This window comes from Brassica rapa, chromosome A04 (genome assembly GCF_000309985.2).
Source record: "Brassica rapa cultivar Chiifu-401-42 chromosome A04, CAAS_Brap_v3.01, whole genome shotgun sequence".
Classification (NCBI taxonomy): domain Eukaryota; kingdom Viridiplantae; phylum Streptophyta; class Magnoliopsida; order Brassicales; family Brassicaceae; genus Brassica; species Brassica rapa.
The window spans coordinates 4150388-4175054 of NC_024798.2; the positions used below are offsets into that span (position 1 = coordinate 4150388).

The following is a 24667-nucleotide window of genomic DNA, read 5'->3' on the forward strand; positions in this document are numbered from 1 at the left end:
TGTCCATATTGTCAAGATAACACTGATGCTTTCCAACTAAAACACGGAAGGAAAACGTGTTGGTTTGACTGTCACAGGAGATTTCTACCACCAGATCATCCATATCGTAGAAGTAGGAATTTGTTTACGAAGAACAAGAGGGTGTTTGACAGTCCACCTCCGGAAATTCGTGGGAAAGATTTGAAGACACAACTTAGAGATTTTGGTGCAGAAAGGACGCCAGACGTCGGTGGACATGAGCGTTTTCCGGTAGATGGTGTTGGAAACCTACATAACTGGCACAAAAAAAGTATTTTTTGGGATCTGCCATACTGGGAGGATCATCTACTAAGGCATAATTTAGATGTCATGCATATTGAGAAGAACTTTTTTGATAATCTCATGAACACGATCCTTAATGTTCAAGGTAAAACAAAGGATAATTTGAAGTCAAGACTCGATTTAGTCGATATATGTGATCGTTCAGAACTTCATGTTGATGAGAGTGGTAGGGCTCCTTTTCCCATATACCGACTTGATGCAGCGGGAAAGGATGCGTTCTTTGACTGGATTTCAAACGATGTGGAATTTCCAGACGGTTACGCATCTAATTTGCGTAACTGTATCGACAGAAAGGAAGGAAAGTTTACTGGCTTGAAAAGCCATGATTGCCATGTAATGATGCAGCGCCTCCTTCCGTTTGCCTTCAAGGAACTATTACCACGAAATGTTCATGAAGCAATTGCAGGGATAAGTGGTTTTTTCCGCGATTTATGCACAAGATCAGTGACTCTTGAAGGTATTTAAAATTTGAAGACTAACATAGCTGTGATTCAGTGCAACCTTGAGAAGATATTTCCTCCCTCATTTTTTGATGTTATGGAGCATCTTGTTATTCACCTGGTAAGAGAATTGGAACTTGGTGGTCCTGTGCAGTATAGATGGATGTATCTGTATGAGCGGTATATGTTTCATTTGAAGAAGATGGTGAAAAATTTAAGTAGGGTGGAAGGGTCTATAGTCGCACAGATGATCAATGAAGAAACTTCAAACTTTGCCGAGTACTACTTTCCAGCAGAAGTTCAGACCAAAAACAGAAGACCTGCTCGGCATGATGATAGAGGCGAACGGGCAACATATCATTGGAAGGTTCCAGATATTTTCACAGACGTTGGACGACTTAGCGGAAAACCAAAGGACCGTCGACTTACTGATCAGGAGCGCAGTCATTTGCAAACATATTTACTCACCAACTGCGAAGATGTTCTTCAATATGAAAGGATTTTCATGGCAGAAAAGCGGTTCGAATATAGATACGCCACAAAGGACGAACTAGAAGAAATGAAGCAGAGAGAATTTGGTGGATGGATGTTTACTTATGTGAGTGATGGTTTGGCAAGAGGTGAAACATTTGACGATTGGATACGCGAGATGGTCGTTGGACCAAACTTTGTTGTGAAGTCATATCCGAGATTTTGTACTCGAGGATATGCATTCACAACTCAGAAGAGGAGACGTTCGAGTACGACTTACGATGCTGGTGTTTGTTCTGCATCAGGAGATGATGTATACTACGGACACATAAATGAGATTTTGGAAATCAAGTATTTGGGCATGGTTGGATTGCGCTGTACTGTTTTCTATTGTGATTGGCACGACAACACTCCAGATCGAGGTGTGAGAACAGATGCATTTGGTGTTACATCAGTAAATTCAAGACGGAAGCTGCAATATTATGATCCTTTCATTCTTGCTTCTCAGGCCGATCAGGTTTGTTATATCAAGTACCCCCGGGTAAGGAACAGAGATGATCCATGGGTTACTGTTACATGACTCAACCCGAGAGGCCGAGTTTAGGGAAGTTCTGAGCTGGAAGACCCACTACAACCAAGCACATCCGGCAACTTAAGTGCAGCAGAAGATTTAGGTGGAGTTGGTCTTGTAGTCGATTTAACCGACTTCGGAGAGGAAGCCGCCGTTCACGTAGAGGATGAACCAGTGATTGGAGAGTTTCACCAAGATCCAGATTCAGATTCATCTGGTGATGACGACTCGGAAACAGACTAGCGTCAACTTTTTTTTTTTTTTTTTAAATATAAATACCGAGGAAATTCCGAGGACAGATAGGTTTTCCTCGGAATTTCCTCGGAATAGATCTTCTCGATTTAGGGACTTGATTATAGATTCCTTTTCCTCGGAATCTCCGCCTCATTTTCTCTCCCTTGCGATTTCCGCCGACTCCTCTCTTCTCCCTTGCGATTTCCGGCGATTTCTCTCTTCTCCCTCGCGATTTCCACTCCCATAATCATGTAAGAACCCTATCCCACTCTCTTAGGGTAGATTTGTATGGTTTTGAAGTAAATTTGATGATTTTGGAATGAGATTTATAGATTTTTGTTAGGTTGAATGGTAGGATTGTGTAAAATCGAGTTTGATTATGTATTTCACTTGATTTGGATTTTTTTTGGTTTTTATTGATTTTGTGGTTATAAAAATCGAATTTGTAATTATATATGTATATATTCAAAACGTTTTTTGTATATAAAATCTATTTTTTGCATTTTAAAATCGTTTATATATTTATTAATGATTTTTAAAATCTATAAAACTTTTTTCTGATTAAAAATCATATATATATAATATTTAAAATCATTTTTTTGTGGTAATAAAACGTTTTATGTATTTTATATATAAAATATAAATTTTTATATTTATTTAACATTTTTAATATTATTAAAACTATTTTTTGTAATTATTAAACATTTTAAATATTTTTAAAACTATTTTTTGTAATTATTAAACTGTTTTTGGGGTTTATTAAAACTATTTTTTTAATTTTTAAACTATTTTTTATTTATAAAAACTTTTTTTGTTAATTATTAAACTATTTATATTTTTGTGATTAAAAATTATTTTTAATTAAAACTATTTTTTTTTAATTTACAGGTCTAATGATGATCAGATCCGGCCTCGCCAGCGTCGTAGCCGGGGTGGTATGGGGAGCCAGTCTCGGGGTTCGTCCAGCCATGTTCAGGATTCCGTTTCGCCCTACAGCTCCTACCATACATCTCCTTCTCCATTACCCGCTCCTGCTGCTCCCGTTCCCGCTGCTATACCCGCTCCTGCTCCTACGGGTCCTCCGGGAGTGATGAGTGTTGCGGAGTTGGTTCGACAGCCCGGTCGTGACCATCTTCCCTATCTCACTGAGTATCCACATGGACATGGTCAAACATGGTAATTAAACTTTTATTTTTTTTCCTTAAAATTTGATTGATTATTAATAATTTGTTCTTTTTATTAGGTTCAACCGATCCGGGAACGGGATCAGCGCATGGATCAACCGTATGATGTACTCTGCTCTCGACAAGGGACATCCGACTTTCACTCACTTCCCCGTCGAGAAGCAGCTTCTGTGGTTTCGTCAGTTTGCGGTAAGTATTCAAATTTTTTACTTATATTTTTTATTTATTAAAACTATTTTTTGTGATTATTAAACTATTTTCTATATTTATTAAACATTTTAAATATTTTAAAAACTATTTTTTTAATTATTAAACTATTTTTTATTTATTAAAACTTTTTTTTTTGTAATTATTAAACTATTTTCTATATTTATTAAACTATTTTTTATTTATTAAAACTATTTTTGTAATTATTAAACTATTTATATTTTTGTGCTTAAAAACTATTTTTAAACTATTTCAGCAAGAATTCAACTGGAATTCCGATGATACGCTCTCTATCTATAACCATTTTGTCCATAAAGTTATGGACAACTATGGGAAGCAGATGTACGAGTGGAAGAAGAAGTGGGAAGTAAACAAGGTAGTTTTTAATTTATTAACAATTTTTAATTTATTAAACTATTTTTTAAATTATTAAACTTTTTTTTTTTTAAATTTAAAGGTCCCAAAGTCGATGAACGACACGGTATGGAAGGAGTTGTGTGAGCATTGGGATAAGGAAGAGACGAAAGAAACTTCTTCCACCAACTCCAACAACCGCAGGAGCGACCGTAAAGGGAAGGGCATCTACAAGCATAACTTGGGTGCCCAATCTATTGCCACTCTCGCGGATCGCATGGTAAGTTCAACCGCTTTTTCTTTAATTATTTAAGTTTCAGAATTTTATTTTTTATGCATTTTTACAAATTTCTAATGTTTGTTTAATTTTTTTTTTTTTCAAGGCGGAAGAAAATGAGGGCGAGCCGGTTGATGATCTCGCCCTAATGAAAAGGGCGTATACCAACAAGAAGACCGGTCAGATTGATGATGGTCTTGTGAGGGACGTGGTCGACCTGGTCCAAACTCAGGTGTACGACGAAGTGTCTCAGCTTCAAACCGATGATGACGATTCGACGGCTTCGACCAACTTGTCCCGGGTTCGAATCAACGAAATCGTTGAATCGGTAAGTTTTTTTTTTAAAAGTTCAATTTATTTATTTCTTGATTTTTATTTTATCATCAATTTATATTATCAAAATTTGGTTTTTTATATTTCAGTCGGTTCCAAAGAAGAAGGGATGTATGGTCGGTTTGGGTCGTCGCTCCCGGTCGGCTGCTCCTTCTTCTGCACCACCGCCATATGTTGATCCGGAAGTTCTTACGGCTCAGCTGAAGGACAAGGATGATCGGATATCTGCGTTGGAGACCCAGATGGCAGCTCAACAGGCGGGCTATGAGACCCAGAAGAGGCTCAACGAGCAGATGATGGAGATGATGAAGAGGATGTACCCGAACGAGGTGTTCCCGAATATCCAAGACCCGTAGTTTTTTTTTTTTTACCAAAAACTCTGAATGTTTTATTTAACTTTGAATATTATCTACTATGTTTTATTTAATGTTTTATTCAATTTTAATTTTAATTTTAAATTTTTAAATTTAAATTTTTTTTAAAAAAAAAAAAATTTCGAAATTCCGAGGGAATGGAGTTCCTCGGAAAATTCCGAGGAACTTTCTTCCCTCGGAAAATTCCGAGGAACATATTTCCCTCGGAACTTTCCGATAAACATTCCGAGGAATGTTTTGTCGAAACTTCCGAGGATTTGACCATCGGAATTCCATCGGTATATTCCGAGGAAGCTTCCGACGAACATATGTTTCTCGGAGTTTCCTCGGAATTTTGTTTCCTCGGAATTCCGTCGGAAATTTCCGACGGAATTCCGAGGAAGTATGAATTTCCGAGGAGATATTTCCGAGGACTTTTTTCGTCGGTATGTCGTCGGAATAGCGTTATTCCGACGACATACCGACGATTTTTTCCCTCAGTATCCCGATGTTTTCTTGTAGTGAAGGTTTCATTTTTGTGTTGAAAAATGAAACTTGTGCTTCTCATTATGTTTCTATAAAAGGGCTTGGTAGCATTATAGAAAATAGACACTCAACAATAACAAATCACTTTCTCCCACTTAGAATAGTTATGCTAGTATTTTTTTTTTTTTTGAGTTTGAAAGTACATCACAAAATTAGGTTCGATAGATTCTATTTTTTGGTGATGGTAAACAGAAACAATGATGCAGTTGCATCCTGGAAATCTAAGTGCTATGAAACCGTCACACTACGGGGCGTTTAAAGAATTAAGGAAAGAGATTAACCATCTCGACTATGCTCTTCTTTATTCGTTTGTTTCGTTATTGTAAATTTTGACTTATGTTCTTATTATTTTTACAAATATCAGTTATCCCTATTGTAGTAAAATAAGATTCCTACAGATTCTCCCCTGCAGGAACGCAGCTCCTTCTCTGCTGACCTCAAACTCTTTGTCGGTAACCTTTCCTTTAATGTTGATAGCGCTCAGCTTGCTCAGCTGTTCGAGAGTGCTAGAAATGTTGAGATGGTTGAGGTAACATCATTATTCTCTATTGCCTAATGAGAATAGATAGTGCTCATAACTTCTTGAAATCTATTTAAACCTTTCTTGATTCATTGAACATAATGTTGTGTGGCTCTTTATGTTTCTATGTAGCACTGAGCTTATGATATATGATTCTTTTCATTTCATAGGTTATCTATGACAAAACAACTGGTTGAAGCAGAGCTTTCGGTTTTGTGACAATGTCCAACTGTAGCCGAAGTTGAGGCAGCAGTTCAATGGCTATGTAAGGAGATTTTTGTTCATGGAATTTTTTTTTGTTGTTTCTTCTCCTTGGCTTGTGTGTAATGTTATTCATGAACGTTACAGGAGTTTGAAGGCAGACCCTTACGCTGGTCCTCCTCCACCTAAGAGGGAGGAATCTTTCTCCAGAGGACCAAGAAGTGGTGGTTACGGTTCAGAGCGTTCCAGTTACGGTTTCTGGACCTTCTGGTTACGGGTCTCAATGTTCAGGACGTTCTGGTTACGGGTTTGAACGTTCCAGCTACGGTTCTGGGTCAGGTTCATCAGACCGTATTTTGGTAACCTTTCATGGGGTGTGGATGACACGGCTCTGGAAAGCTTGTTTGGCGAGCAAGGAAATGTTGTGGAGGCCAGAGTCATCTATGACAGCGACACTGGTCGATCCAAGGGTTTTGGGTTTGTGACACTCGGCTCTCCTCAAGAGGTCACAAAAGCCATCAACTCTTGAGTGGTGCAGTAAGTATTATACTATTATCTATTTAATGTCTCTTTGATTAGTAGTACTTAATTATAGTGCAAGCAAACACCCTCTGAGCACCTTTTTTTTTTGCATTCTTTGAAGGATTTGGATGGAAGACAAATTAGAGTCTCGGAAGCTGAGCCTAGGCCACCAAGGCGCCAATTGTGAGCGACTATGCATTTTGCAGATTTTGGAGGTGTAGAGCATCTTTACTGACGACAAGTTTTTTTTTTTTGAGCAAACGACAAAGCTATTTATGTTTGGGCTTTGTTTCTTTACTTCGCTTTGAACTCGTTTTTGGGCTTTAAATGTTTTTGCGTTTATCTTTTGAAGACAAGGTTTTGGACTTTGTTTTCTTGTTTATTTCTTTCTTTATAGGTTGGTACATGCTTGTTAACTTGCTGTCTGTGGACCGTTTAAAAGAGTTTACCGTTTGAATCCCAAAACGGAATTTTTTGCTTTGCCAAAATTTCTTCCGTCATATATCAAACCCGACCAATCATGTCAGTGTTTATCAGAACGAATAACGTCTCATTATTTGTCATTCTTTTTCAAGTTTAATGAATTGGAGAATACCGAATCAATGCCAATGTATAGGGTTTAACCATGAAGGTTGTAAAGGAATGATCTGTTCTTAGAACGATTAGATTAAAATAGAGACGCATGTTTAATCCTGCGCTTGATTGCTTCATTTAAAGGGGAAGAGAACGTGGTTGTTATGTTTGCTAGACTGCTTAACTTTACGGCTGTTCATCTTAACCTTATATGTACTAACAGATCGGTGGTGATAGCAAACTTTGCCACCACTTAACCAAACTTAACCGGTCAAACCAAGTATCTGAACATAATAATGAATCACCAATTATCCTAATACTGATTAATCCTAATGCCAAGCCATGCATATATTGTGCGGATGTCACATGACAAAGGGTATCATCCACGTACATTAGTCTTACAATTTCGAACGAAGAAGTTAAGAAAAAATGGGACATAGCAATAACCGAAAGCAGAGAAGGAACACTGAAGTGAAATAATGGAAGATTATGTCTCAAAGATAATGAACACCAAAATAATAAACGTCACTTTGCTCTTTCTCTATCATACTTCCACCACTCTTCCTGCCTACAAGTTAGGCCTTTTCTTCTTCTTTTTTCTCTAACTCATTTCTCTTTTGTCTTCTTCATATATCAATTCCATAAACTTGTATAATGAACATACATTTGTAGGCGTCCCTGAAATGATAGGGTCCATAAACATTTTAGTAAGGTTTTAACAAAAAAAAAGTTTTTTTAACGATTCCGGGAGCCTTTTTCAGTGTAATTTTTTTTAAAAAAAAATTGTGAGCCCTACTCCTATGTTTCACTTCGTTATGTTCAGGACCACCCTGTTTGTAATATGCATTTTTCAAAAAAAAAACATACATCTGTAATAAAGACGTACATGTTATAGAGATAATATATAGTTTAAACTCATAAGAACTTTATTGATTGATTTCTTGTTTACATTATGTCTGCGATAAAAACGCAGAATGAATATTATATATACAAATTAATTTTACATATTATTATTTATTTGTGTTCATTACGTATTATAAAATAATAAATATATTGAATAATTGAGAAGCGGGTAACCATTATATATAAAATTATTAGAGTAATCACATAAATCAAAATAATCCTTTTTATTTACAATAATTTATATTGGTTAATAAATAAAAACAATCATTCCATTTATTTTACATGTTATATACTTAATTTAAATGATATCGATATAGATATAGAGTATAGTTTAATATGGAAATTGTTTAATTGAAACTTCCTACTCATATAATTTTATTAACATTTGTATATTTTTTACCAAAAAATAAACCATTAATCACAAAACTTTCAGTGTGATAATAATTTTAGTAATTTATAATCATTTTTAAAAATTTAAGGAAAATTTCAATATTAAAATATTTAAGGTCTCAATACTTTTGCAATGAAAATTTTGAAATTAACATATTTATGTATTTCTATATGGTATATAGTTTAATTTTAATAATATATATATATATATATATATTTAATTTGAATATCTATTAAATGAAACTTCTTATTCGTATGATTTTATGATAATTGGTATCTTGTTATAAAAAAAGTTAAACCATTGATCACAATTTTTTTAGTGCGAAACTTTTAACAATATTAGTAATTTAAAGTCGTTTTACAAAAATAAAATATAACATATAAGAAAAAAAATTATTTTTATCATATGATTTATGCGATTGTTTAGTTAATATAAAAGTAAAAAATAATGATGAATGATACAAAAAAAATCATTAAATCTTTATTATTTAAAATCATTAATTATTATATATATATGTTAATCATATTAGGTAATTATGTAGCTTTGATTGAAGGAAAAAAGAATAATTTTTGTATACTACTAATCAATTTTATATTTAGTTTAATAAAAATTATAATAAATATTTAGATGGACCAACTAATTTTTTAAGGATTTTAAAAATCATCCTAGTGATGACACGTGGCTACAAATAAATGTTGTAATGATCCTCAATTAAAATATAAGGGATGTTCTCTTTATGGATAAAATATATATATAAATATGCTCTATAAATGTTTTTTTAATCAAGTTTTGTTTTTATCTCCTACCCATTATTTACCAAGTGATTTTACATGTATCATCATTACAATCACTCTGAGAAAAAAATGATGACATGGCTTTGGCAAAATGTGACATGACACTAACCTAACTGTGACATGCACAATTTTCCTTTAAAAAATTTATATATTTTTGGGAATTTTTTTTAATATGTTAATAATTATTAAATATATTTACCACTTAGTTTGTTTTTTACTAATGTAATATATATTAATTTAATAGTGATATATGAGTTAGAAGTTTTAATATATTTTAATTTTCTTTCCAAAAAAAAAAATTATATAGAAAATTAGCATTAATGATGATATAAATATACATTTTATAAAAATTAAATTGTAAATGTGCATCAACAAATGCAAAACTAAAGTAACACTAATCAAATATTTTTTTCATTGATAAATCATTAAAATTTTATGTAAATTTATCGGTTCATTAAGTTTATTAATTTTCTTAGTTTAACATATTTTAACTAGAAGAAAAAATATCCAAAATTTATTACAATATATTTATATATATATATAATTAAATATAATATAATATAACTATAAAGTATTTTTATAAGTTATAGTTTTAACTTTATTAAAATTTTAATAAAATCAATTTGAAATAGTTGAACCAAATCATAAGAAATAAAACTACAAAAATACGGTTATGATTTTTTTTTTCAAACCGTAGATGCTAAAATATAAAAATAATTACTATTGCCAGAAGACAATACAAATGTTTCCAAAGCAAGTGATTTTTTTCTTTCGTTAGTTATCCACTGCAGGCCGTATAGATAAGGCTTTAGGCATATATATATAGTAGCGGCCCTGACTGGAAGCGGAGGAAGCTTGAGCTTCCAGCCCTTGCCTTTTAAAGAAATTTCCGGCCAAATGTTTGCAAGAATCCTTAGTTTACTGGCTAATGTACTTGTTTTGAAAATGCAAGGTGACGAGTTCCATTGACTTCAATACCATTTTCTTCATACACGTACTTTTTAATATATCATTTAATAACAATGGATTAATTAATATTTCTACTTATGAATGGGCCTTATTTTTATAACTTGCTTCCGGTCTATAAATATTCAAGGTATATATATCAATCTAGTATACTAATAGATGTTGAATATATCGAGAGTGAGCTATAACTATGTCCTTTTACAATTTCATCATGGTCGACTATTTTACTCCATGGGAGTATTTTTTCTGAAACACTTTTTTTTTTTGAAACACAACCCCATGGGAGTATAATGTATACAAATTAGGTTTGATAGTGGGAAACCCAAGGGAAATGTAGGGATGCAATTAAAAAAACAATATAAAAGATTTAAATGCGCATGCAAGCATGAAGATACAAATATATACACATTGGTTTCAAGAGGTAATTATTTGTTTACAATCTCTAAACCTACAACATTCCTAATAGGCCGTCACTGGGAGTTTTTTGGATTGCCATTTCTTTTAATTAATTTGATTAATTTTCACACGCCTAAACACGTATATATTAACTATATATCTATGTCCAGTTAATTACGAGTATGGGGGCTACTGTCCATGTAAGAGGACAATATAGTAGCTAGCATACTGACTATAACAGCTATAAAGGTTCATACTAAACATAGGTTAGATGATTTAATAACCTGAATACCTGATAAAATGTGGAGCGAACTATCTAATAATCAAAATTGATACTGTTCAAAATATATGTTTGTTAAAGCATTTCTAACTGCATTTTCCACTTCAAACTTCGTTTTCATTTCACTTTATTTTACAATAAAATATATTCTAACACTACTATACTTTTAGCTCTAAATAATAATTACATAAAAACATTGGAGATACTACTCTTAACGAACAAAATAGAAAAAAGATGAGTACATGGGGAGGGTGAACGAGAGTTACAAGACGACACTGATAAATAAAAGACCATTACTCGATCATTTTGTGTTTCGTATTTCAATCATCAATGGCACATTGCTCCACAACCAAGACACCATCATCTCTAATTTCGCATATTTTATATGCATATGTGCATACGTTACATGTCGTGTATCGATCTCTTGCTTTACTCATCACTAGTTTGATCACGTTTTCATTTTAATATTAAAGTTAAAGTAAACCATCTTTTTGACCCATCTTACATGTCCAGATGTATGTTGACAATAAGAATTTGATTTTTGTTTTCCTTGTCGAAAACGAAATTTTTGTTCTGTCTTCTTGTAAATATAATCAAAAAGTGAAATAGCTTTATATCTAAATCAGTTTCTTTGATCTAAAAATGTTTTCTGTCACTTTCCATTATTTTGGCACCACAAATTTAAAGATTATTATGAAAATATAAAAAGAATGCGAATAATATTTCCTTTTCAAGTATATGGAGTTTTTAATTGAATAATCATATAATCTGATTTTGATAATGTTTTGGAAAATAAGAAACAAATAACGAGAAACGCAAGGGAGGTCCACGCATGCCAATATGAGCTTTAGTCCAATGGTAAACTCTCTTAATCGTGGAATTGTATAACAATAACTGAACTGCGAATTTTTTAAAAATTTGCGCATAACTAAAACTGTGGAATAATTTTTTTTGTAAGATTACATAAATTTTGCTGCATAAAGAAATAATTGTTATATTAATCAAGATATTTGTATTCTATTTAACTTATTATAAATCTAACAAATATTAATATATAAACTAACTATTACAAAATTTTAAAACAAATTAAATTATTAAAATTATTCTAATTTTTATTATAATTATTTAGCTTATTTTAATACATAATAAATTGACATCTTATAACATTATAAAATCAAAAACGATTGTATAACTTTATTAATAACATAACTATATATTATTTAAAAATGTATTAGTATTTATTTAGAAGCTTAAAATTTTATTATCACATAATTAAATATTAAAAAGAGTTGATTCTGCAAATAGTTATAAGACTCAATGTTCATAGACTTGCGCTTTTATGTTTTGTTTTCTCATTCCGAAAAATTTATTAATTGGCAAAATACTTAAAAATTGCATTTTAATCGTGATTCTGCAATTCACCTCCCCCCCCCCCCCCCCCCCCCCTCCCTCCCCAAAGAAAAATAAAAAAAATACGGAAAAAATCTGAAGATTACATCGAATAAATAAACCAAAACACCGGAAATATGGAATTTCTCTTCTGGAGAAAGAACAACATTGTCAAACGAGAACTAGACATGGATCTTTATCTCTGGATAATTTTATATATTTGGAAGATCCGAAATGACAAACTCTTTAGGGGTTTGGATGGATAGCTTTGGGAAGATTCAACTTACGGGGACATGAAATTACATTCGACGCGAATCTGTCTTGCATTCAGAAGTAGAAGCACTGCGATGAGCGATGGAGAATATGCTTCAACACTCAACATGCCAGAGCTTTGAAACATATTGTAAGGAGCTGATCGCTATGATTAAAGAGTCACATGTTTGGCCAAGCTTTGCAACAAAATTGGAGAGTATAGAGACTCTGCAGGTATGTTTCCCATACTTCAAAATCACTTATATTCTACGATCGCAAAATCTGATTTCTTACTCTTTAGCTAAGACTACGAGGTCTTTCTATAGAGAGCTTTGTTTTATTGGTTGTTCGATTCCGGTATGCCTTAAGTTTGAGTAATAGAATAATCGTTCGTTGTCAAAGAAAAATAAACCAAGGCTCTGAATGGTAACAACGGATTGAGCGGTGAGTTTTAACAGTTATAAAAACGTACATATAGTATATGCAAAGATTTTTGTTACTGTTAACTGCGTTGCAGTGCGGGGCGGATTAAAACATTAGAAGCCCAAAACTCTAATAAATAAGCGTGACGAGAAAACGCACTTTGTATAAAATAACAAGAGTGGGCAAAGAAACACTAAAAAATCTTTTGAGTTTTTAACTTCATACTATTTATTAATGCTTATTTTTGACACTTGCATGGTGTGTACCTCTCGTTTATGTTCTTAGCACACAAGTGAGGTTATTTAAGAAACCCGAAACTTTTGATTTCTGTTTTCTTTTGGGGCAAAAGATTAGATTATTCTTAGCTTAGTTCTCTCATCGTAATCAATGGAAGTCAACAACGATACTATGCAAAAGTCAAAGTTTGGAAGAATCTGTGTGTTTTGTGGAAGCAGCCAAGGCAAGAAGGGTAGCTACCAAGATGCTGCTGTGGATCTAGGCAACGAATTGGTATTCTGTTTAGTTACCACGTCTCTTATATTCTTATATTTGTTTCTTTTTTTAGTTTTGAATGGTTATGTTTCACCAGATGTTTTCTGTGCGTCCTCTTATGTTTGCAAACGTAAAAGCATGTTTTCTTCTATTTCAAACACTTTCATTTGATATATATATAACTTACAAGTGAACCTTAATATGTAATTATGTATTGTTGACATGTGAAACTTATGTTTCTATGGTAACTTAAAACCTTAGATTTTAAGTTTTTTTTTAATCGTATTCATCTTATATTTTTTGGTAAACAATAACAAATATGTTCATCTTATATTATGATTGGGAGGCAATTAATATCGCATGGGACTGTTTGTTTCCATATAAAGTATCTTTTGTTTTGATTTTCTCTTCTTAGCTCATTTATCAATCTAGCAGTAATGAGAAACATAAGTTGACTAAGCTTACTCTGTTTTGTTTGCTGTTTCAGGTTTCAAGGAACATTGATCTAGTCTATGGAGGTGGAAGCATAGGTTTGATGGGTATTGTTTCACAAGTTGTTCATGATGGTGGTCGTCATGTTATTGGGTAACTCTTCACCTAATCACTTATTCAGAGATCTAAGGATACAGTTAATACATACTTCTCTCTTTTTCTCATCTTTGTTGTCATTTTTACCACAGAGTTATTCCCAAGACACTCATGCCTAGAGAGGTATTCTTGCTAAGAACTTCTTTAGTATGCTTACTGATTCCTCTTTGTTTAAATTTTTTATACAAATCCCTAACCAAACCCCTTTCATATTAAATATTAGAGAGCTTAAAATAAGTCTTGTAAGGAAATTTAAAATAAGCCAATTTGCTTACATTGCCATCATTGCTTCTGGTCATAGAATAGTCTAAAGCTGTTTTTCTTTTCAAAGTTTATTAGTTAAATGGGGACTTGGGGTCTCTTTGTTTTGGCAGTTGACGGGTGAAACAGTAGGAGAAGTAAGAGCAGTTGCAGATATGCATCAAAGAAAAGCAGAGATGGCTAGACACTCTGATGCTTTTATTGCCTTACCAGGTTAGTATTGAAGTTTTATAATCTTTTCTTAAATCTCGAAGTAGTTCAAAGTCGCATCAGTTTTGATGTTTGTCTTCTCTCTGTAAATGTCTCAGCTCTCTAAACAAGTAAATGATAATGTAATATAAAAACTGGTGGAAAGTCTAGTGACAGCCTTGTTTAAGAATCTAATAAAGCATCTTTTTGGCTTTGTAACTTGGGGAAACCAATTAAAAAGGATAATAATTCTGATTAATAAAAAAAAAACAGCACCGAAAAGGGTTTAACATTTTGACTAGTTTTGCCAAAGAAGAGGGAAGAAGAAGAAACATTGGTAAAAACATGTTTTCTTGGTCAAACCCAAGCTGTATAGTGTGAAAGCTATTCTTTTAAGTTTAGAATCTATTGTATACTTATTTTGGGTTTCAATATAAGTAGTTTAAAAAATAATGAATAAAGTTGCTTTGGCCCATCCGCATCTCGCGCTGAAAATTAGATTAATCTGTTCTCTTTGCTCTGTTTCTTTGTTATTTGCCTTTTTACTTGGGAGGTACCGTGAGCAAACTTTTGATTTTTATTACGTGTTTAATGTAAAAAGACAAAACCTGAAACAGTCATAGAGATAAAGCATGTTTTGCCCATGATAGGAAGGTCTTGTTCTTCAGTAAGAGTGTAAGACCTTGCAGATGAAGCATGATTTGTTGACTTGACCATATTATAATAACAATAATAATAATAATGTACATAGGTTATAATCTTTTTCTGCATTTGAAATTGCAGGTGGATATGGAACACTTGAAGAACTGTTGGAGGTCATAACATGGGCTCAACTTGGGATACATGACAAACCGGTAAAAACCCTTCACTATGATCCACATAAAGATTCAAACTTAGGTGGATAATTTCAAACCCAAAGTCATTAAAAGCTAATTATCATTTTTTTGCTGCAGGTGGGTTTGCTTAATGTTGATGGATACTACAGCTCTTTGCTCTCCTTCATTGATAAAGCTGTTGAAGAAGGATTCATCAGTCCAAACGCACGCCAGATCATAATCTCTGCACCTACGGCTAAGGAGCTTGTAAAGAAGCTTGAGGTAACTTGCCATCTGATGGATTCAAAAAGAAAGAAACTGGTTTCTGAATTTCTTCAAATTGAAAAACATAAAAACTTGTTATTGGTCTCTCTGTTTGCAGGAATATTCACCTTGTCATGAAAGTGTTGCTTCTAAGCTTTGTTGGGAGATCGAGCGGATTGGCTACTCTTCTGAAGACTGATTACTAATCAGGATCCATAAACATATAACTATTGAATGTCAAGAGATTTCTATATAGATCTTACTTAAGGAAGGAAACATATTTTTAAAGATCTTAGAAACTTTTGATTATAGAATCAAATTTTGTAGTCTATACAACATCTGTGACTAAACAAAACTCACACAAGCAGTTTCACTCATGGTTAAATGACTAAGAATCACATTAATGACTTACTATAATCTTCTATGGTCAGTGGACCTTATACAATCAAACAATCTGGTTAGATGTTAGATTAACTCTTCTTCTTATTTGTCAGTTTTTCCATGATCATAATAACTCTGAATAACTGGAAGAGTTCTCAGTCTCTAGAATCATAAGCTTCTGGATTGCATTTTCCACATCAAAGAAAGAGCATCTTTAAACTGATCTCGATTACACTTTAGGCGATCATGAGATTTTGAGAGGCTATAGGTGATTTAGTAAATGTTTGTAAGAGATTTTTTAACAAATTTTGGGGGTCTATATATATAATATGTAAAAAAAATCCAAAAAGTTTGGAAAATATATGCCAATGCTTCATTTCCTTAAGGACCGGTCATGATTACACAATATTTTTTTTGTAGCTTCCCTTACACTCAGATGATCAATGTACTTCTCATGTAAGAAATCAGAGATCATAGTCCTCTGGCTCGTCATGTTCCTCTTGGCTGCAACAACTACTCAGTGAGAAGGCTGGTCGGTGAAGCTTACGCCTTGAAAATTTGTACAAAAAATCAGCCTGTTGGTTGGTACTATCTCAATCTTTGGCGGGTTCTACCTGTATACTCTTTTGGGCTCTTTATGTCACCTAATGATGATTTCTTTTAGTTTCTTTAGCTTTTTTTTCTTAAGTTGGTTGTGTGAACTTTGCTTTCTTATGGGTTTTCTTATTGCTTGAAACTAAATAATATATAGAAAAAAATACTAGATTTTGATCCGCGCTTCGAAAGCGCGGAGTTTATGGGTTATATACGAAGTTAGATATGAGATAGTATTTTGAGTATATTGTGTATTATTATGTTATAAATTCGTATTATATCGAATACAAAAATTTGTTCATATTATGTATATTTGAGTAATTCATATATGTTCTCAGTATAAAAATATTATTGTAAATTTTGGATTCGCGTTTTCTGCTATAGTTTCAGGTTTTGGGTAAAATTTCATATTTTAAAAATATATTTAAAATATTAGATATTTTTGGTTCTCGGGTAACATTTTCATCTTGTAGATATTTAGTTATTTCTCGTATTTGTTTGATTTTGGGTATTTTTGTGTTCTGATTTTTTGGTTTTTCAGATTCTTTAGATCTTTTTGTCCTAAATACTCGAACTGAGTTAGACTCATTACGTAACCAAATTACATCATAAATTTTATAAATACTTGAATCATTGACTCAAACTGACCTGGAACTAAAAAGAACTGATATGAACAAAAAAATTGAAATACCTAGTTGTATATAAATGCCCAAGACCCAAAGAACTTGTACCTCAAAGAAACCGATTTATATTTGATCTGAAGACCCAAATGCCCAAATCTAACCTTTCATTATATTTTTGTGCATTTTATAAAAATTACATTTGTTCAGTTGGTGAAACTTAAGATTTATTTGAGAAGTTTTTGGCTAATTTAATAGTATAGATTTGTAGGTTTTTTGTTGAGCAGTAAAAAAAAAGATTTGTTGGGTTTTTGATAATTTTAAACTTATCTTAAATACTAAATTGTTTTTTTATCAATATAATAAAATTTACATAATATATAATTTTTAAACTTATCTTAATTATGAAGTTAATGAGACATATTTAGAGAAGAATATAATAAAGTGTACATATATTATATTTTCGTGAACCAAATTTATGTGATCGTATATATATGATATAATCTTTTCGTTTTCAATATTATTAATTAATGAAAAGGTCCGAACAACATTTTTAAGTAATTTATTAAAACTTGTCCGTTTTAGTAGTATTCATTTCTGCTTAAGTGCTTGAGTTAAGCCCATATATATTTGAGTTGGGTTGTGTCACGAGAAGGATAAATTCGTAACTTACATCGGGGCGCAAATATAAGCCCATTAGGTTTCAACCTCAGCTTCTTCAAAAACCCTAAAATCTCATTTCACTTCACTGCGCCTCCCACACTCAACAAAACAAGAGCCGAAACCACAAACTCTAACAACCATGCCGCCCAAGTTGGACCCGAGCCAGATCGTCGACGTCTACGTCCGCGTGACCGGAGGAGAAGTCGGAGCCGCCAGTTCCCTCGCCCCCAAGATCGGTCCCCTCGGTCTCGCCCCAAAGAAGATCGGAGAAGACATCGCCAAGGAGACAGCCAAAGAGTGGAAAGGACTCCGCGTCACCGTCAAGCTCACCGTTCAGAACCGTCAGGCGAAAGTCACGGTGGTTCCGTCCGCCGCTGCTCTCGTCATCAAGGCCTTGAAGGAGCCGGAGAGAGACAGGAAGAAGGTGAAGAACATCAAGCACAATGGCAACATTTCGTTTGATGACGTGATCGAGATCGCTAGGATCATGAGGCCTAGGTCGATTGCGAAGGAGCTGAGCGGGACTGTGAGGGAGATTCTGGGGACGTGTGTGTCTGTTGGGTGCACTGTTGATGGGAAGGACCCCAAGGATCTTCAGCAGGAGATTCAGGAGGGTGAGATTGAGATCCCTGAGAACTAATGAATCAAAAGAAAAGAAATTATCTTTTTAGTTTTGAGTTGTTGTTGCGTTTTGTTATCTTTGTTTAAGAATATTTTGTGGTTTTGATTATGAGAATTTGAAATTGCGTTTGATGTTCTATGCTATTGGTATCTACAAAGTTTTGAGCTTTGATCTGTTTTGGTTTTGGTTTGGTTCTTCATCATTATTTTTTTGCTTATGGATGGTAGAAAGATGGGGCATTTTCAGGCTTTTTGATTTGATTTCTAGACTGGTTCTTGTTCACCGCATAGGTATTAGTGCTAAGCTTTCAACACTGGTTCTTGTTCATCTTAACTCTTCGCTCTTCATGTTGATTATCATTAGGGTTTATGTTAGTTTGCTTCCGATACTATGTCAATGCTAAGTGAAGGTTTTGCATGAATTGTGAGTGGAGATAACATGGTCATTTGACTTCATGGAAAGAGTTTCTGGCTGAATTATTCCAAATACGGTTCTTTGTCAGCAAAAGAAAACATTCTTGTGAGTTCTTGTCTGTTTGTTAGAGATTGCTTTCTCTGTTATGTGATGTTTATAAAGTCTTGATCTCCTCCATATTGTTCTTGTTTGATTTTTTTGTATATTTTCAACTGGCGCATGTGTAGATTAATCATGCTCTTGCAAGTCAGATTTAATCATCTAAACTTTTCAACTCCGAGAACATGATTAGGGGTTTAGGTCTTCCTAACTTTTGAATCAAAAAATAAGATTGGAAGATGTTCATAATCTAAGCTAAGAATAAATGATTTTTAAGATCAAGGAAGATTTAAATGTGAAAAAGTTGTGTTCTCAATATTACTAGAGAGAGCTTCAAGCTGGTGAAGTGGTTTGTTTCTTCAAGCAATATTTTGTGACAACCTACCTTACTCACTCTCATACTTGTGGCCTTGAAGTAGAACACCATCACTCGATGTTGCACCCAAAAAAAAATCACTTAGTAGATGTTAACTGGTCTTCAATAAAATCTACTCTTCAGATCACCTCTTACCCTCCCCGCAAAATCATATGCCATATCAATGGCTTGTGTCAACCCAAATGAACTTTGGAGTGAATAACAAACCTCTGTGAGGCTTCTAACAACTGATCGTTGCCACGTTGCTCCTCCTCTGTTTGTACAGAATCAGCTTCCCAGTGTTCTTGCTTGTGGTCGATATGCGAAACTCAAGTTACTAACAACCTTACGTCAAATGACACTTCTATTCTAGCTTTTCCTTCAATCCTTCTAAAAGTGTTTGATATATCCTCAGCATACTTTGGTACTGTATGAAGAGTTCGGGTCTTGTGGTTAGTTGAATAAACAGAACTTTAAAACCAGTAGAAACACACAACATAGCAACTTCATTGAAAACCACGTACACAGTTCATAATGGCGACTGCTTATTTTAGATGAAACCATAGAAGCGCCCGGTCGCTGGAGCTAACTTCTGTGGCTTTGCTCTTACATATGAGCAAATATTGTAGCAAACATAGAAAAAACAATACAACATAATTTATCAAACAACATAGTTTTAATTTTTTTAAGCTTCTTTTAGCTGAAGCTCTTAGTCTTCCCACCACTGATGAACAAAGACGCCACTGCTTCTGAGGCTCTTTATAACACTGTTGCAGTCTCCGTACCCATTGCAGTGAAGAAACAGCTCATCAACTGAACATATCGCACCTGTCTTTATCAGCTCTGAGAGAAACTTCAGCTCGGCTTCGCTTGTGTTCATCTTCAGAACCAAGAAATCAGCAAAGCTTGCTGTTTCCTTGAACCATGCTAGAAAATCAAAGCTGTCATCTTCTACAAAAGGTTCTTCTTCTTCCTCTCCACGACTAGCCACTGTTCCCGCGAGTCCCGGATGGTAGATGAAGGTTACACCAGGACTTTTGACATAAGAAGTCAATATAGATGTGTTGTGATGCACAAAGTAGCTGTTAAAAGCTTTCTTGTCGATAGGGTATGACGGGAAGAACCAATCCGACCTCGGTGTGAGATGATCCGCTGCTCCAATATCAATATAAACCAGCCTCTTCCTAGAAGAGACGTCAATAAACTCAGGCAAGTAATGGATCCTTCTCTCAAAATCAGAACGTTTCTCCTCGAGAAGAGGCTCTAATAACCCAATGTAGGGTCTGCTATTAAGCACAGACGAGCAATCACCCGGAAGGTGATGATGATGAGACTGATCCAAACCGAAACTATCTTCACCATGTCTCCTGAACACAATCAAAACCTGCTCACCTAAGGAAGCAACATGAACAACACTCGAGTTCTTGAGCAGAGAAGAAACAGGCGAGACGGATCTAACCAACCCGTTAGAGTCAGACCCAACAAGCATAGCTCCGGTTCCACCGGGCTTAAGCACACGCTCGATTTCGTAAACAAGTGAAGCAGGGACAGAAACCGTCTCAAGATCCATAGAAAAGACAAACCCGAAAGAAGCATCATCATAACGTAGCTCACTAGTGAACTTCCTGTGCTTGAAAGCAAAAACAGGCGGCGCGTGGCTCACGCGAGCATCGGAGATCCCTTGTAGGTTCATAGCGAGAAGAGCTGAAACCGATCTCCGGCCAATACAGAGAGCTCTCGCGTCGTTACGCAGCAAGTTCAAACCTTTAAGCTCGGCGACGACTTGAGTAGTCAAGTCGATGTTCTTCTTACACTTGTCCGACTCTATAAAGTTCCAGACAGGCTTAAGGAAGGTGCTGGAGAGGAAGCCGTTGCCGGAGAAGAGGAACGGACCGAGGAACGCGAAGTTCACCGCGCAGTCATCGACCTTACGCGGGCGGTGGTGGAGGTGAGTCTCTCCTTGGTATGCTCCGTTGAGGTTTCGTATGATGGATACGACGGAGAAAGCGAAAACGATCACGAGAGCGCGTAGGATCACGCGCCTACGGAAGGAGGTGGGCGTTAGTTTCAGCTCAACGCCCATGGCGAGGAAGAAGAAGAGAAGAGGAATCCAACAGTTAAAACAAGAATCGGATCTTTACTTACTCAGAAAGAGAGATTCAATTTAGGAGGAAGGAAGAAGGATTTAGCGAGTGCAAAACCTGGAGGAGGTATGGTTTCCACCCACGAGGATAACTATTGTGTTTTGTAAACATAACCACACCCTTCTCGGTTCTCTTCTCTGCATCTCATCCATTTTTTTTTCTGTTTCACCCAACCATCAGAGATCTAATCTTACATGGTACGTGTATGATCCACTTCGATGATGATGTTTCTTCTCTTTATTTCTAAGGCGAGATTTGGGAATTAGGGTTTTGAGATTGGGAATCTGAAGAGTGAGATAAGGCAACGAGAGATCTGTGATTCTCTCGGAAGCAAAGAGATGAAGTAATAAAGTGACTACTGCGAAGAAGAGAGAGTGTGTGTGTGATGACGTTATCATGCCACGTGGTTCGCGTGAAGCCCTTCGATGTGTAACTGAATGTTATGGCATTATTAATATGCACAACTCCCGATGGACTGATAATTCAGATTAAGAAAGAGATTACGTCAAAATAAATGTTTATTGGCGATAATTCTGAAGAAATGGTATAAACTTTCTTTTTTTATATATATATACTTCCATTAGTCTCGAGTTTATTCTTCTCTAATTTATTAGTTTAAAAATCACGAAAGTAGCGGTTTCAATCTAAGTAAACCAATTCGATTCGGAACCTAATCGATCAAACCGATCCGGGTGGACCAAGCCTTACAGTTTTTCACATGTCTGTCTTAATAATACTAATTAGGGTGGCTTATTTAATAGGTGGTGTGGCTTATAGTTCGGAGAGTGAATCCAATCCACCGACACTCGAGATATCGACGTTATACGATTCTGTGAATTGGGAGCAATAATTATCGGCGGAGAATCGAAAAAGAATATTTCTTGCAATTATTGTATTTTGTTACAGCTGTCTTGAATCTTGAGTGGTACCTAGACATCACTAGCTTAAGCTAAAGCTGAATAGAGAGAGCAACAGCAACAAAAAAAAAGACATTATTGCATTTGCAACTAATCTCGGGTTATCCTTTTAGAATTTGTAAGTAAACTCATTTTAACCACTCATGTGTGGTGGGACAGTAATAAGGTTTTCAAACACCTTTACGTACGTATCTATACATAGTTCATGACACTTTGAGAGTTGAGACTAGGAACTAATTGTTATTAGAACTGAACACGGATCCGGGAGAGAGCAATAATACCCCTACTATGAGTTTAGGAAGCCTTTGGAAAAACTGTGTATAATCAAAAAATAATACCCCTACTATAGCAACTAATTCTACTTTTACTTCCAGCAAAAACTGCCAATTTATAAAAGTGCGGCGAAAAACGCTCTGGCGACGGCGATGGCGATATATTTCTAGGGTTTTGATGATTGATCGAGATTGGGATCCGGGATCTCAGAGGAAGATTGGGGATCGAGGAGATCTATGGCTTGGGGGAAGGGAAAGCAAATCGAATTCGTCTATTGGAGATTCGGATTTTGATTCGTTAGCGATAACATTGAGGGGTGATCCACAGGCTTTCCATAGGTTGGGAAGAAGGATCGCGGTTGTTAGGAAATCGTTATTATTGGGATCTTTCATATGGATGCAGTATCCAGAAGATCAATCATACGAATTACAAGGTATGGGATTTGGTATAATCGAAAGATCCTCTTTCGCTTCTATTTTGGAAAGTGGTAATCTGTCTTCCCGATTACATCATTTTTTAGGGGGAAAAATATGGAGGCACTTGGATTTTAAAGGGATTTTTCTTCGTGGTTTGGGGGTTTTCAATTTAACGTATGGAGGTTGGTGCGTTAAGGATATTAGGTTTTTGCAGGAGAAACAAAAATTGTTTTCAAACATTCTTAAGATTAGCTTGAATGTACTTAAAGGTGATATCTTTTATTTTCTTCGTATGAGTATCTTGTTTGAAGGAAAGGGGATGCGAGGAATGAATGTGGGAGTCGATAATTGTATGCTGTCACGAACTCAATGTATCTTTCACAGGTTGGCAAGGTCTTGCAGATGGGTAAGGGCTTATGGGGTGGAGCGTAACCAAGAACGAGAAGGGTGGGATGCTCGATCTCACGGTAATGGATGGTTTCTGCAAATTCAAATCCCAAATGAATGTTGGGTTATAGGGTTTGAGGTTTTATTTGGTGCATGGAGGCTTGCATTAGGGATTGCAATATTGGCACTTTGTCTCTTCCCTAGCAGGAACAAAGATATACGGTGTCTGGATAGTAGGTTGAGCAAGTATTGGGTCAAGCTAACAGTAAAGAATTACGTCTTTTTGGTTTGTATATATATTGGTCTTTGGGATTATGATATTGTTGGAGGCACATTTGGTCGGTCTTGTTACTATATGGTTTGGATTTGTGATTGGGCCTACTTATATATGGATCGAGAATTCTTGTATTTTATGGACATGCTATGTGTATTGGTTCTACGGCAACTGGTAATTAGGAGCTTTTTGTTGTTATTTCAGATAGTAATTTATATGGTATTTGGGAAAATAATGAATTACAAGAGGCGATTGGAGTTTGGCAATTTGTGTTTGTTTAGATATTTTCCTAATATTTTACTTGCTCACAGGATATACAAGTGGTTTCTTTGGAGGCTTCAAGGAATTTTTTTAAGGGAGGGAGTGGAGACAGTCCTTTTATCATGGGGTTTAGAAATTTTAGGGTCTCATTATACCCAATTTAGCCAGCTCAGCAGAGCCTTTCTATATTTTTTTAAATGAGAGTACTAAGTTGGAATTGCAGAGGAATGGGAAGTAAGTGGAGTATAAGTTATTTAACAGAGATATGGCATAAACATAAACCTAATTTTTTATTTTTATCGGAAACAAAACAAGAATTTGAGCTTGTCCAGAAATTTCAAGCTCATTTCGGATTTGATAATCTGGTCACAGTGGATCCAGTGGGACGAAGTGGTGGATTGGCGCTTTATTACAATAATGAGTTCCAGGTTAATATTCTATATTCAAGTAATCGAATGATAGATGTAGAAGCAGTGGCGTTGGGAAAAACGGTATATATGACGTTTGTGTATGGAGATCCAGTTCAAGATTTGCGAGAACGAGTGTGGAAACATTTAACTAGATATGGAATTTCCCGATCCGAGCCATGGTTTATTATTGGTGATTTAAATGAGATTACAGGAAATCATGAAAAAGAAGGTGGAGCTTTGAGAAGTGCGAATTCATTTGTTCCTTTTAACAACATGATAAGGAATTGTGGTTTACTGGAGTTTCCTGCCAAAGGAAATAAATTGTCA

At 34.8% G+C, this 24667-nt stretch overlaps 3 protein-coding genes and 1 pseudogene across 3 annotated transcripts; 3 read left to right on the forward strand and 1 right to left on the reverse strand.

The window, feature by feature from the left end:
* Window positions 1-4836: 4836 nt before the first annotated feature.
* LOC103863411 (cytokinin riboside 5'-monophosphate phosphoribohydrolase LOG4) lies at window positions 4837-16641 on the forward strand. Its single transcript, XM_009141161.2, has 7 exons — window positions 4837-13411; window positions 13881-13978; window positions 14074-14104; window positions 14356-14455; window positions 15215-15285; window positions 15385-15528; window positions 15629-16641. Exons 1-7 carry the CDS (start codon window positions 13289-13291, stop codon window positions 15707-15709), a joined length of 648 nt encoding a protein of 215 aa, XP_009139409.1. The 5' UTR covers window positions 4837-13288; the 3' UTR covers window positions 15710-16641.
* LOC117125745 lies at window positions 5489-7621 on the forward strand (annotated as a pseudogene).
* A 1187-nt stretch (window positions 16642-17828) lies between the features above and the next one.
* LOC103863417 (60S ribosomal protein L12-2) lies at window positions 17829-18563 on the forward strand. Its single transcript, XM_009141170.3, has one exon. The coding sequence runs from the start codon at window positions 17908-17910 to the stop codon at window positions 18406-18408; it is 501 nt and encodes a 166-aa protein (XP_009139418.1). The 5' UTR covers window positions 17829-17907; the 3' UTR covers window positions 18409-18563.
* A 1178-nt stretch (window positions 18564-19741) lies between these two features.
* On the reverse strand, window positions 19742-21722 carry LOC103863415. The gene has a single exon (XM_009141166.3). The coding sequence runs from the start codon at window positions 21339-21341 to the stop codon at window positions 19968-19970; it is 1374 nt and encodes a 457-aa protein (XP_009139414.2). The 5' UTR covers window positions 21342-21722; the 3' UTR covers window positions 19742-19967.
* Between the last annotated feature and the right edge of the window lie 2945 nt (window positions 21723-24667).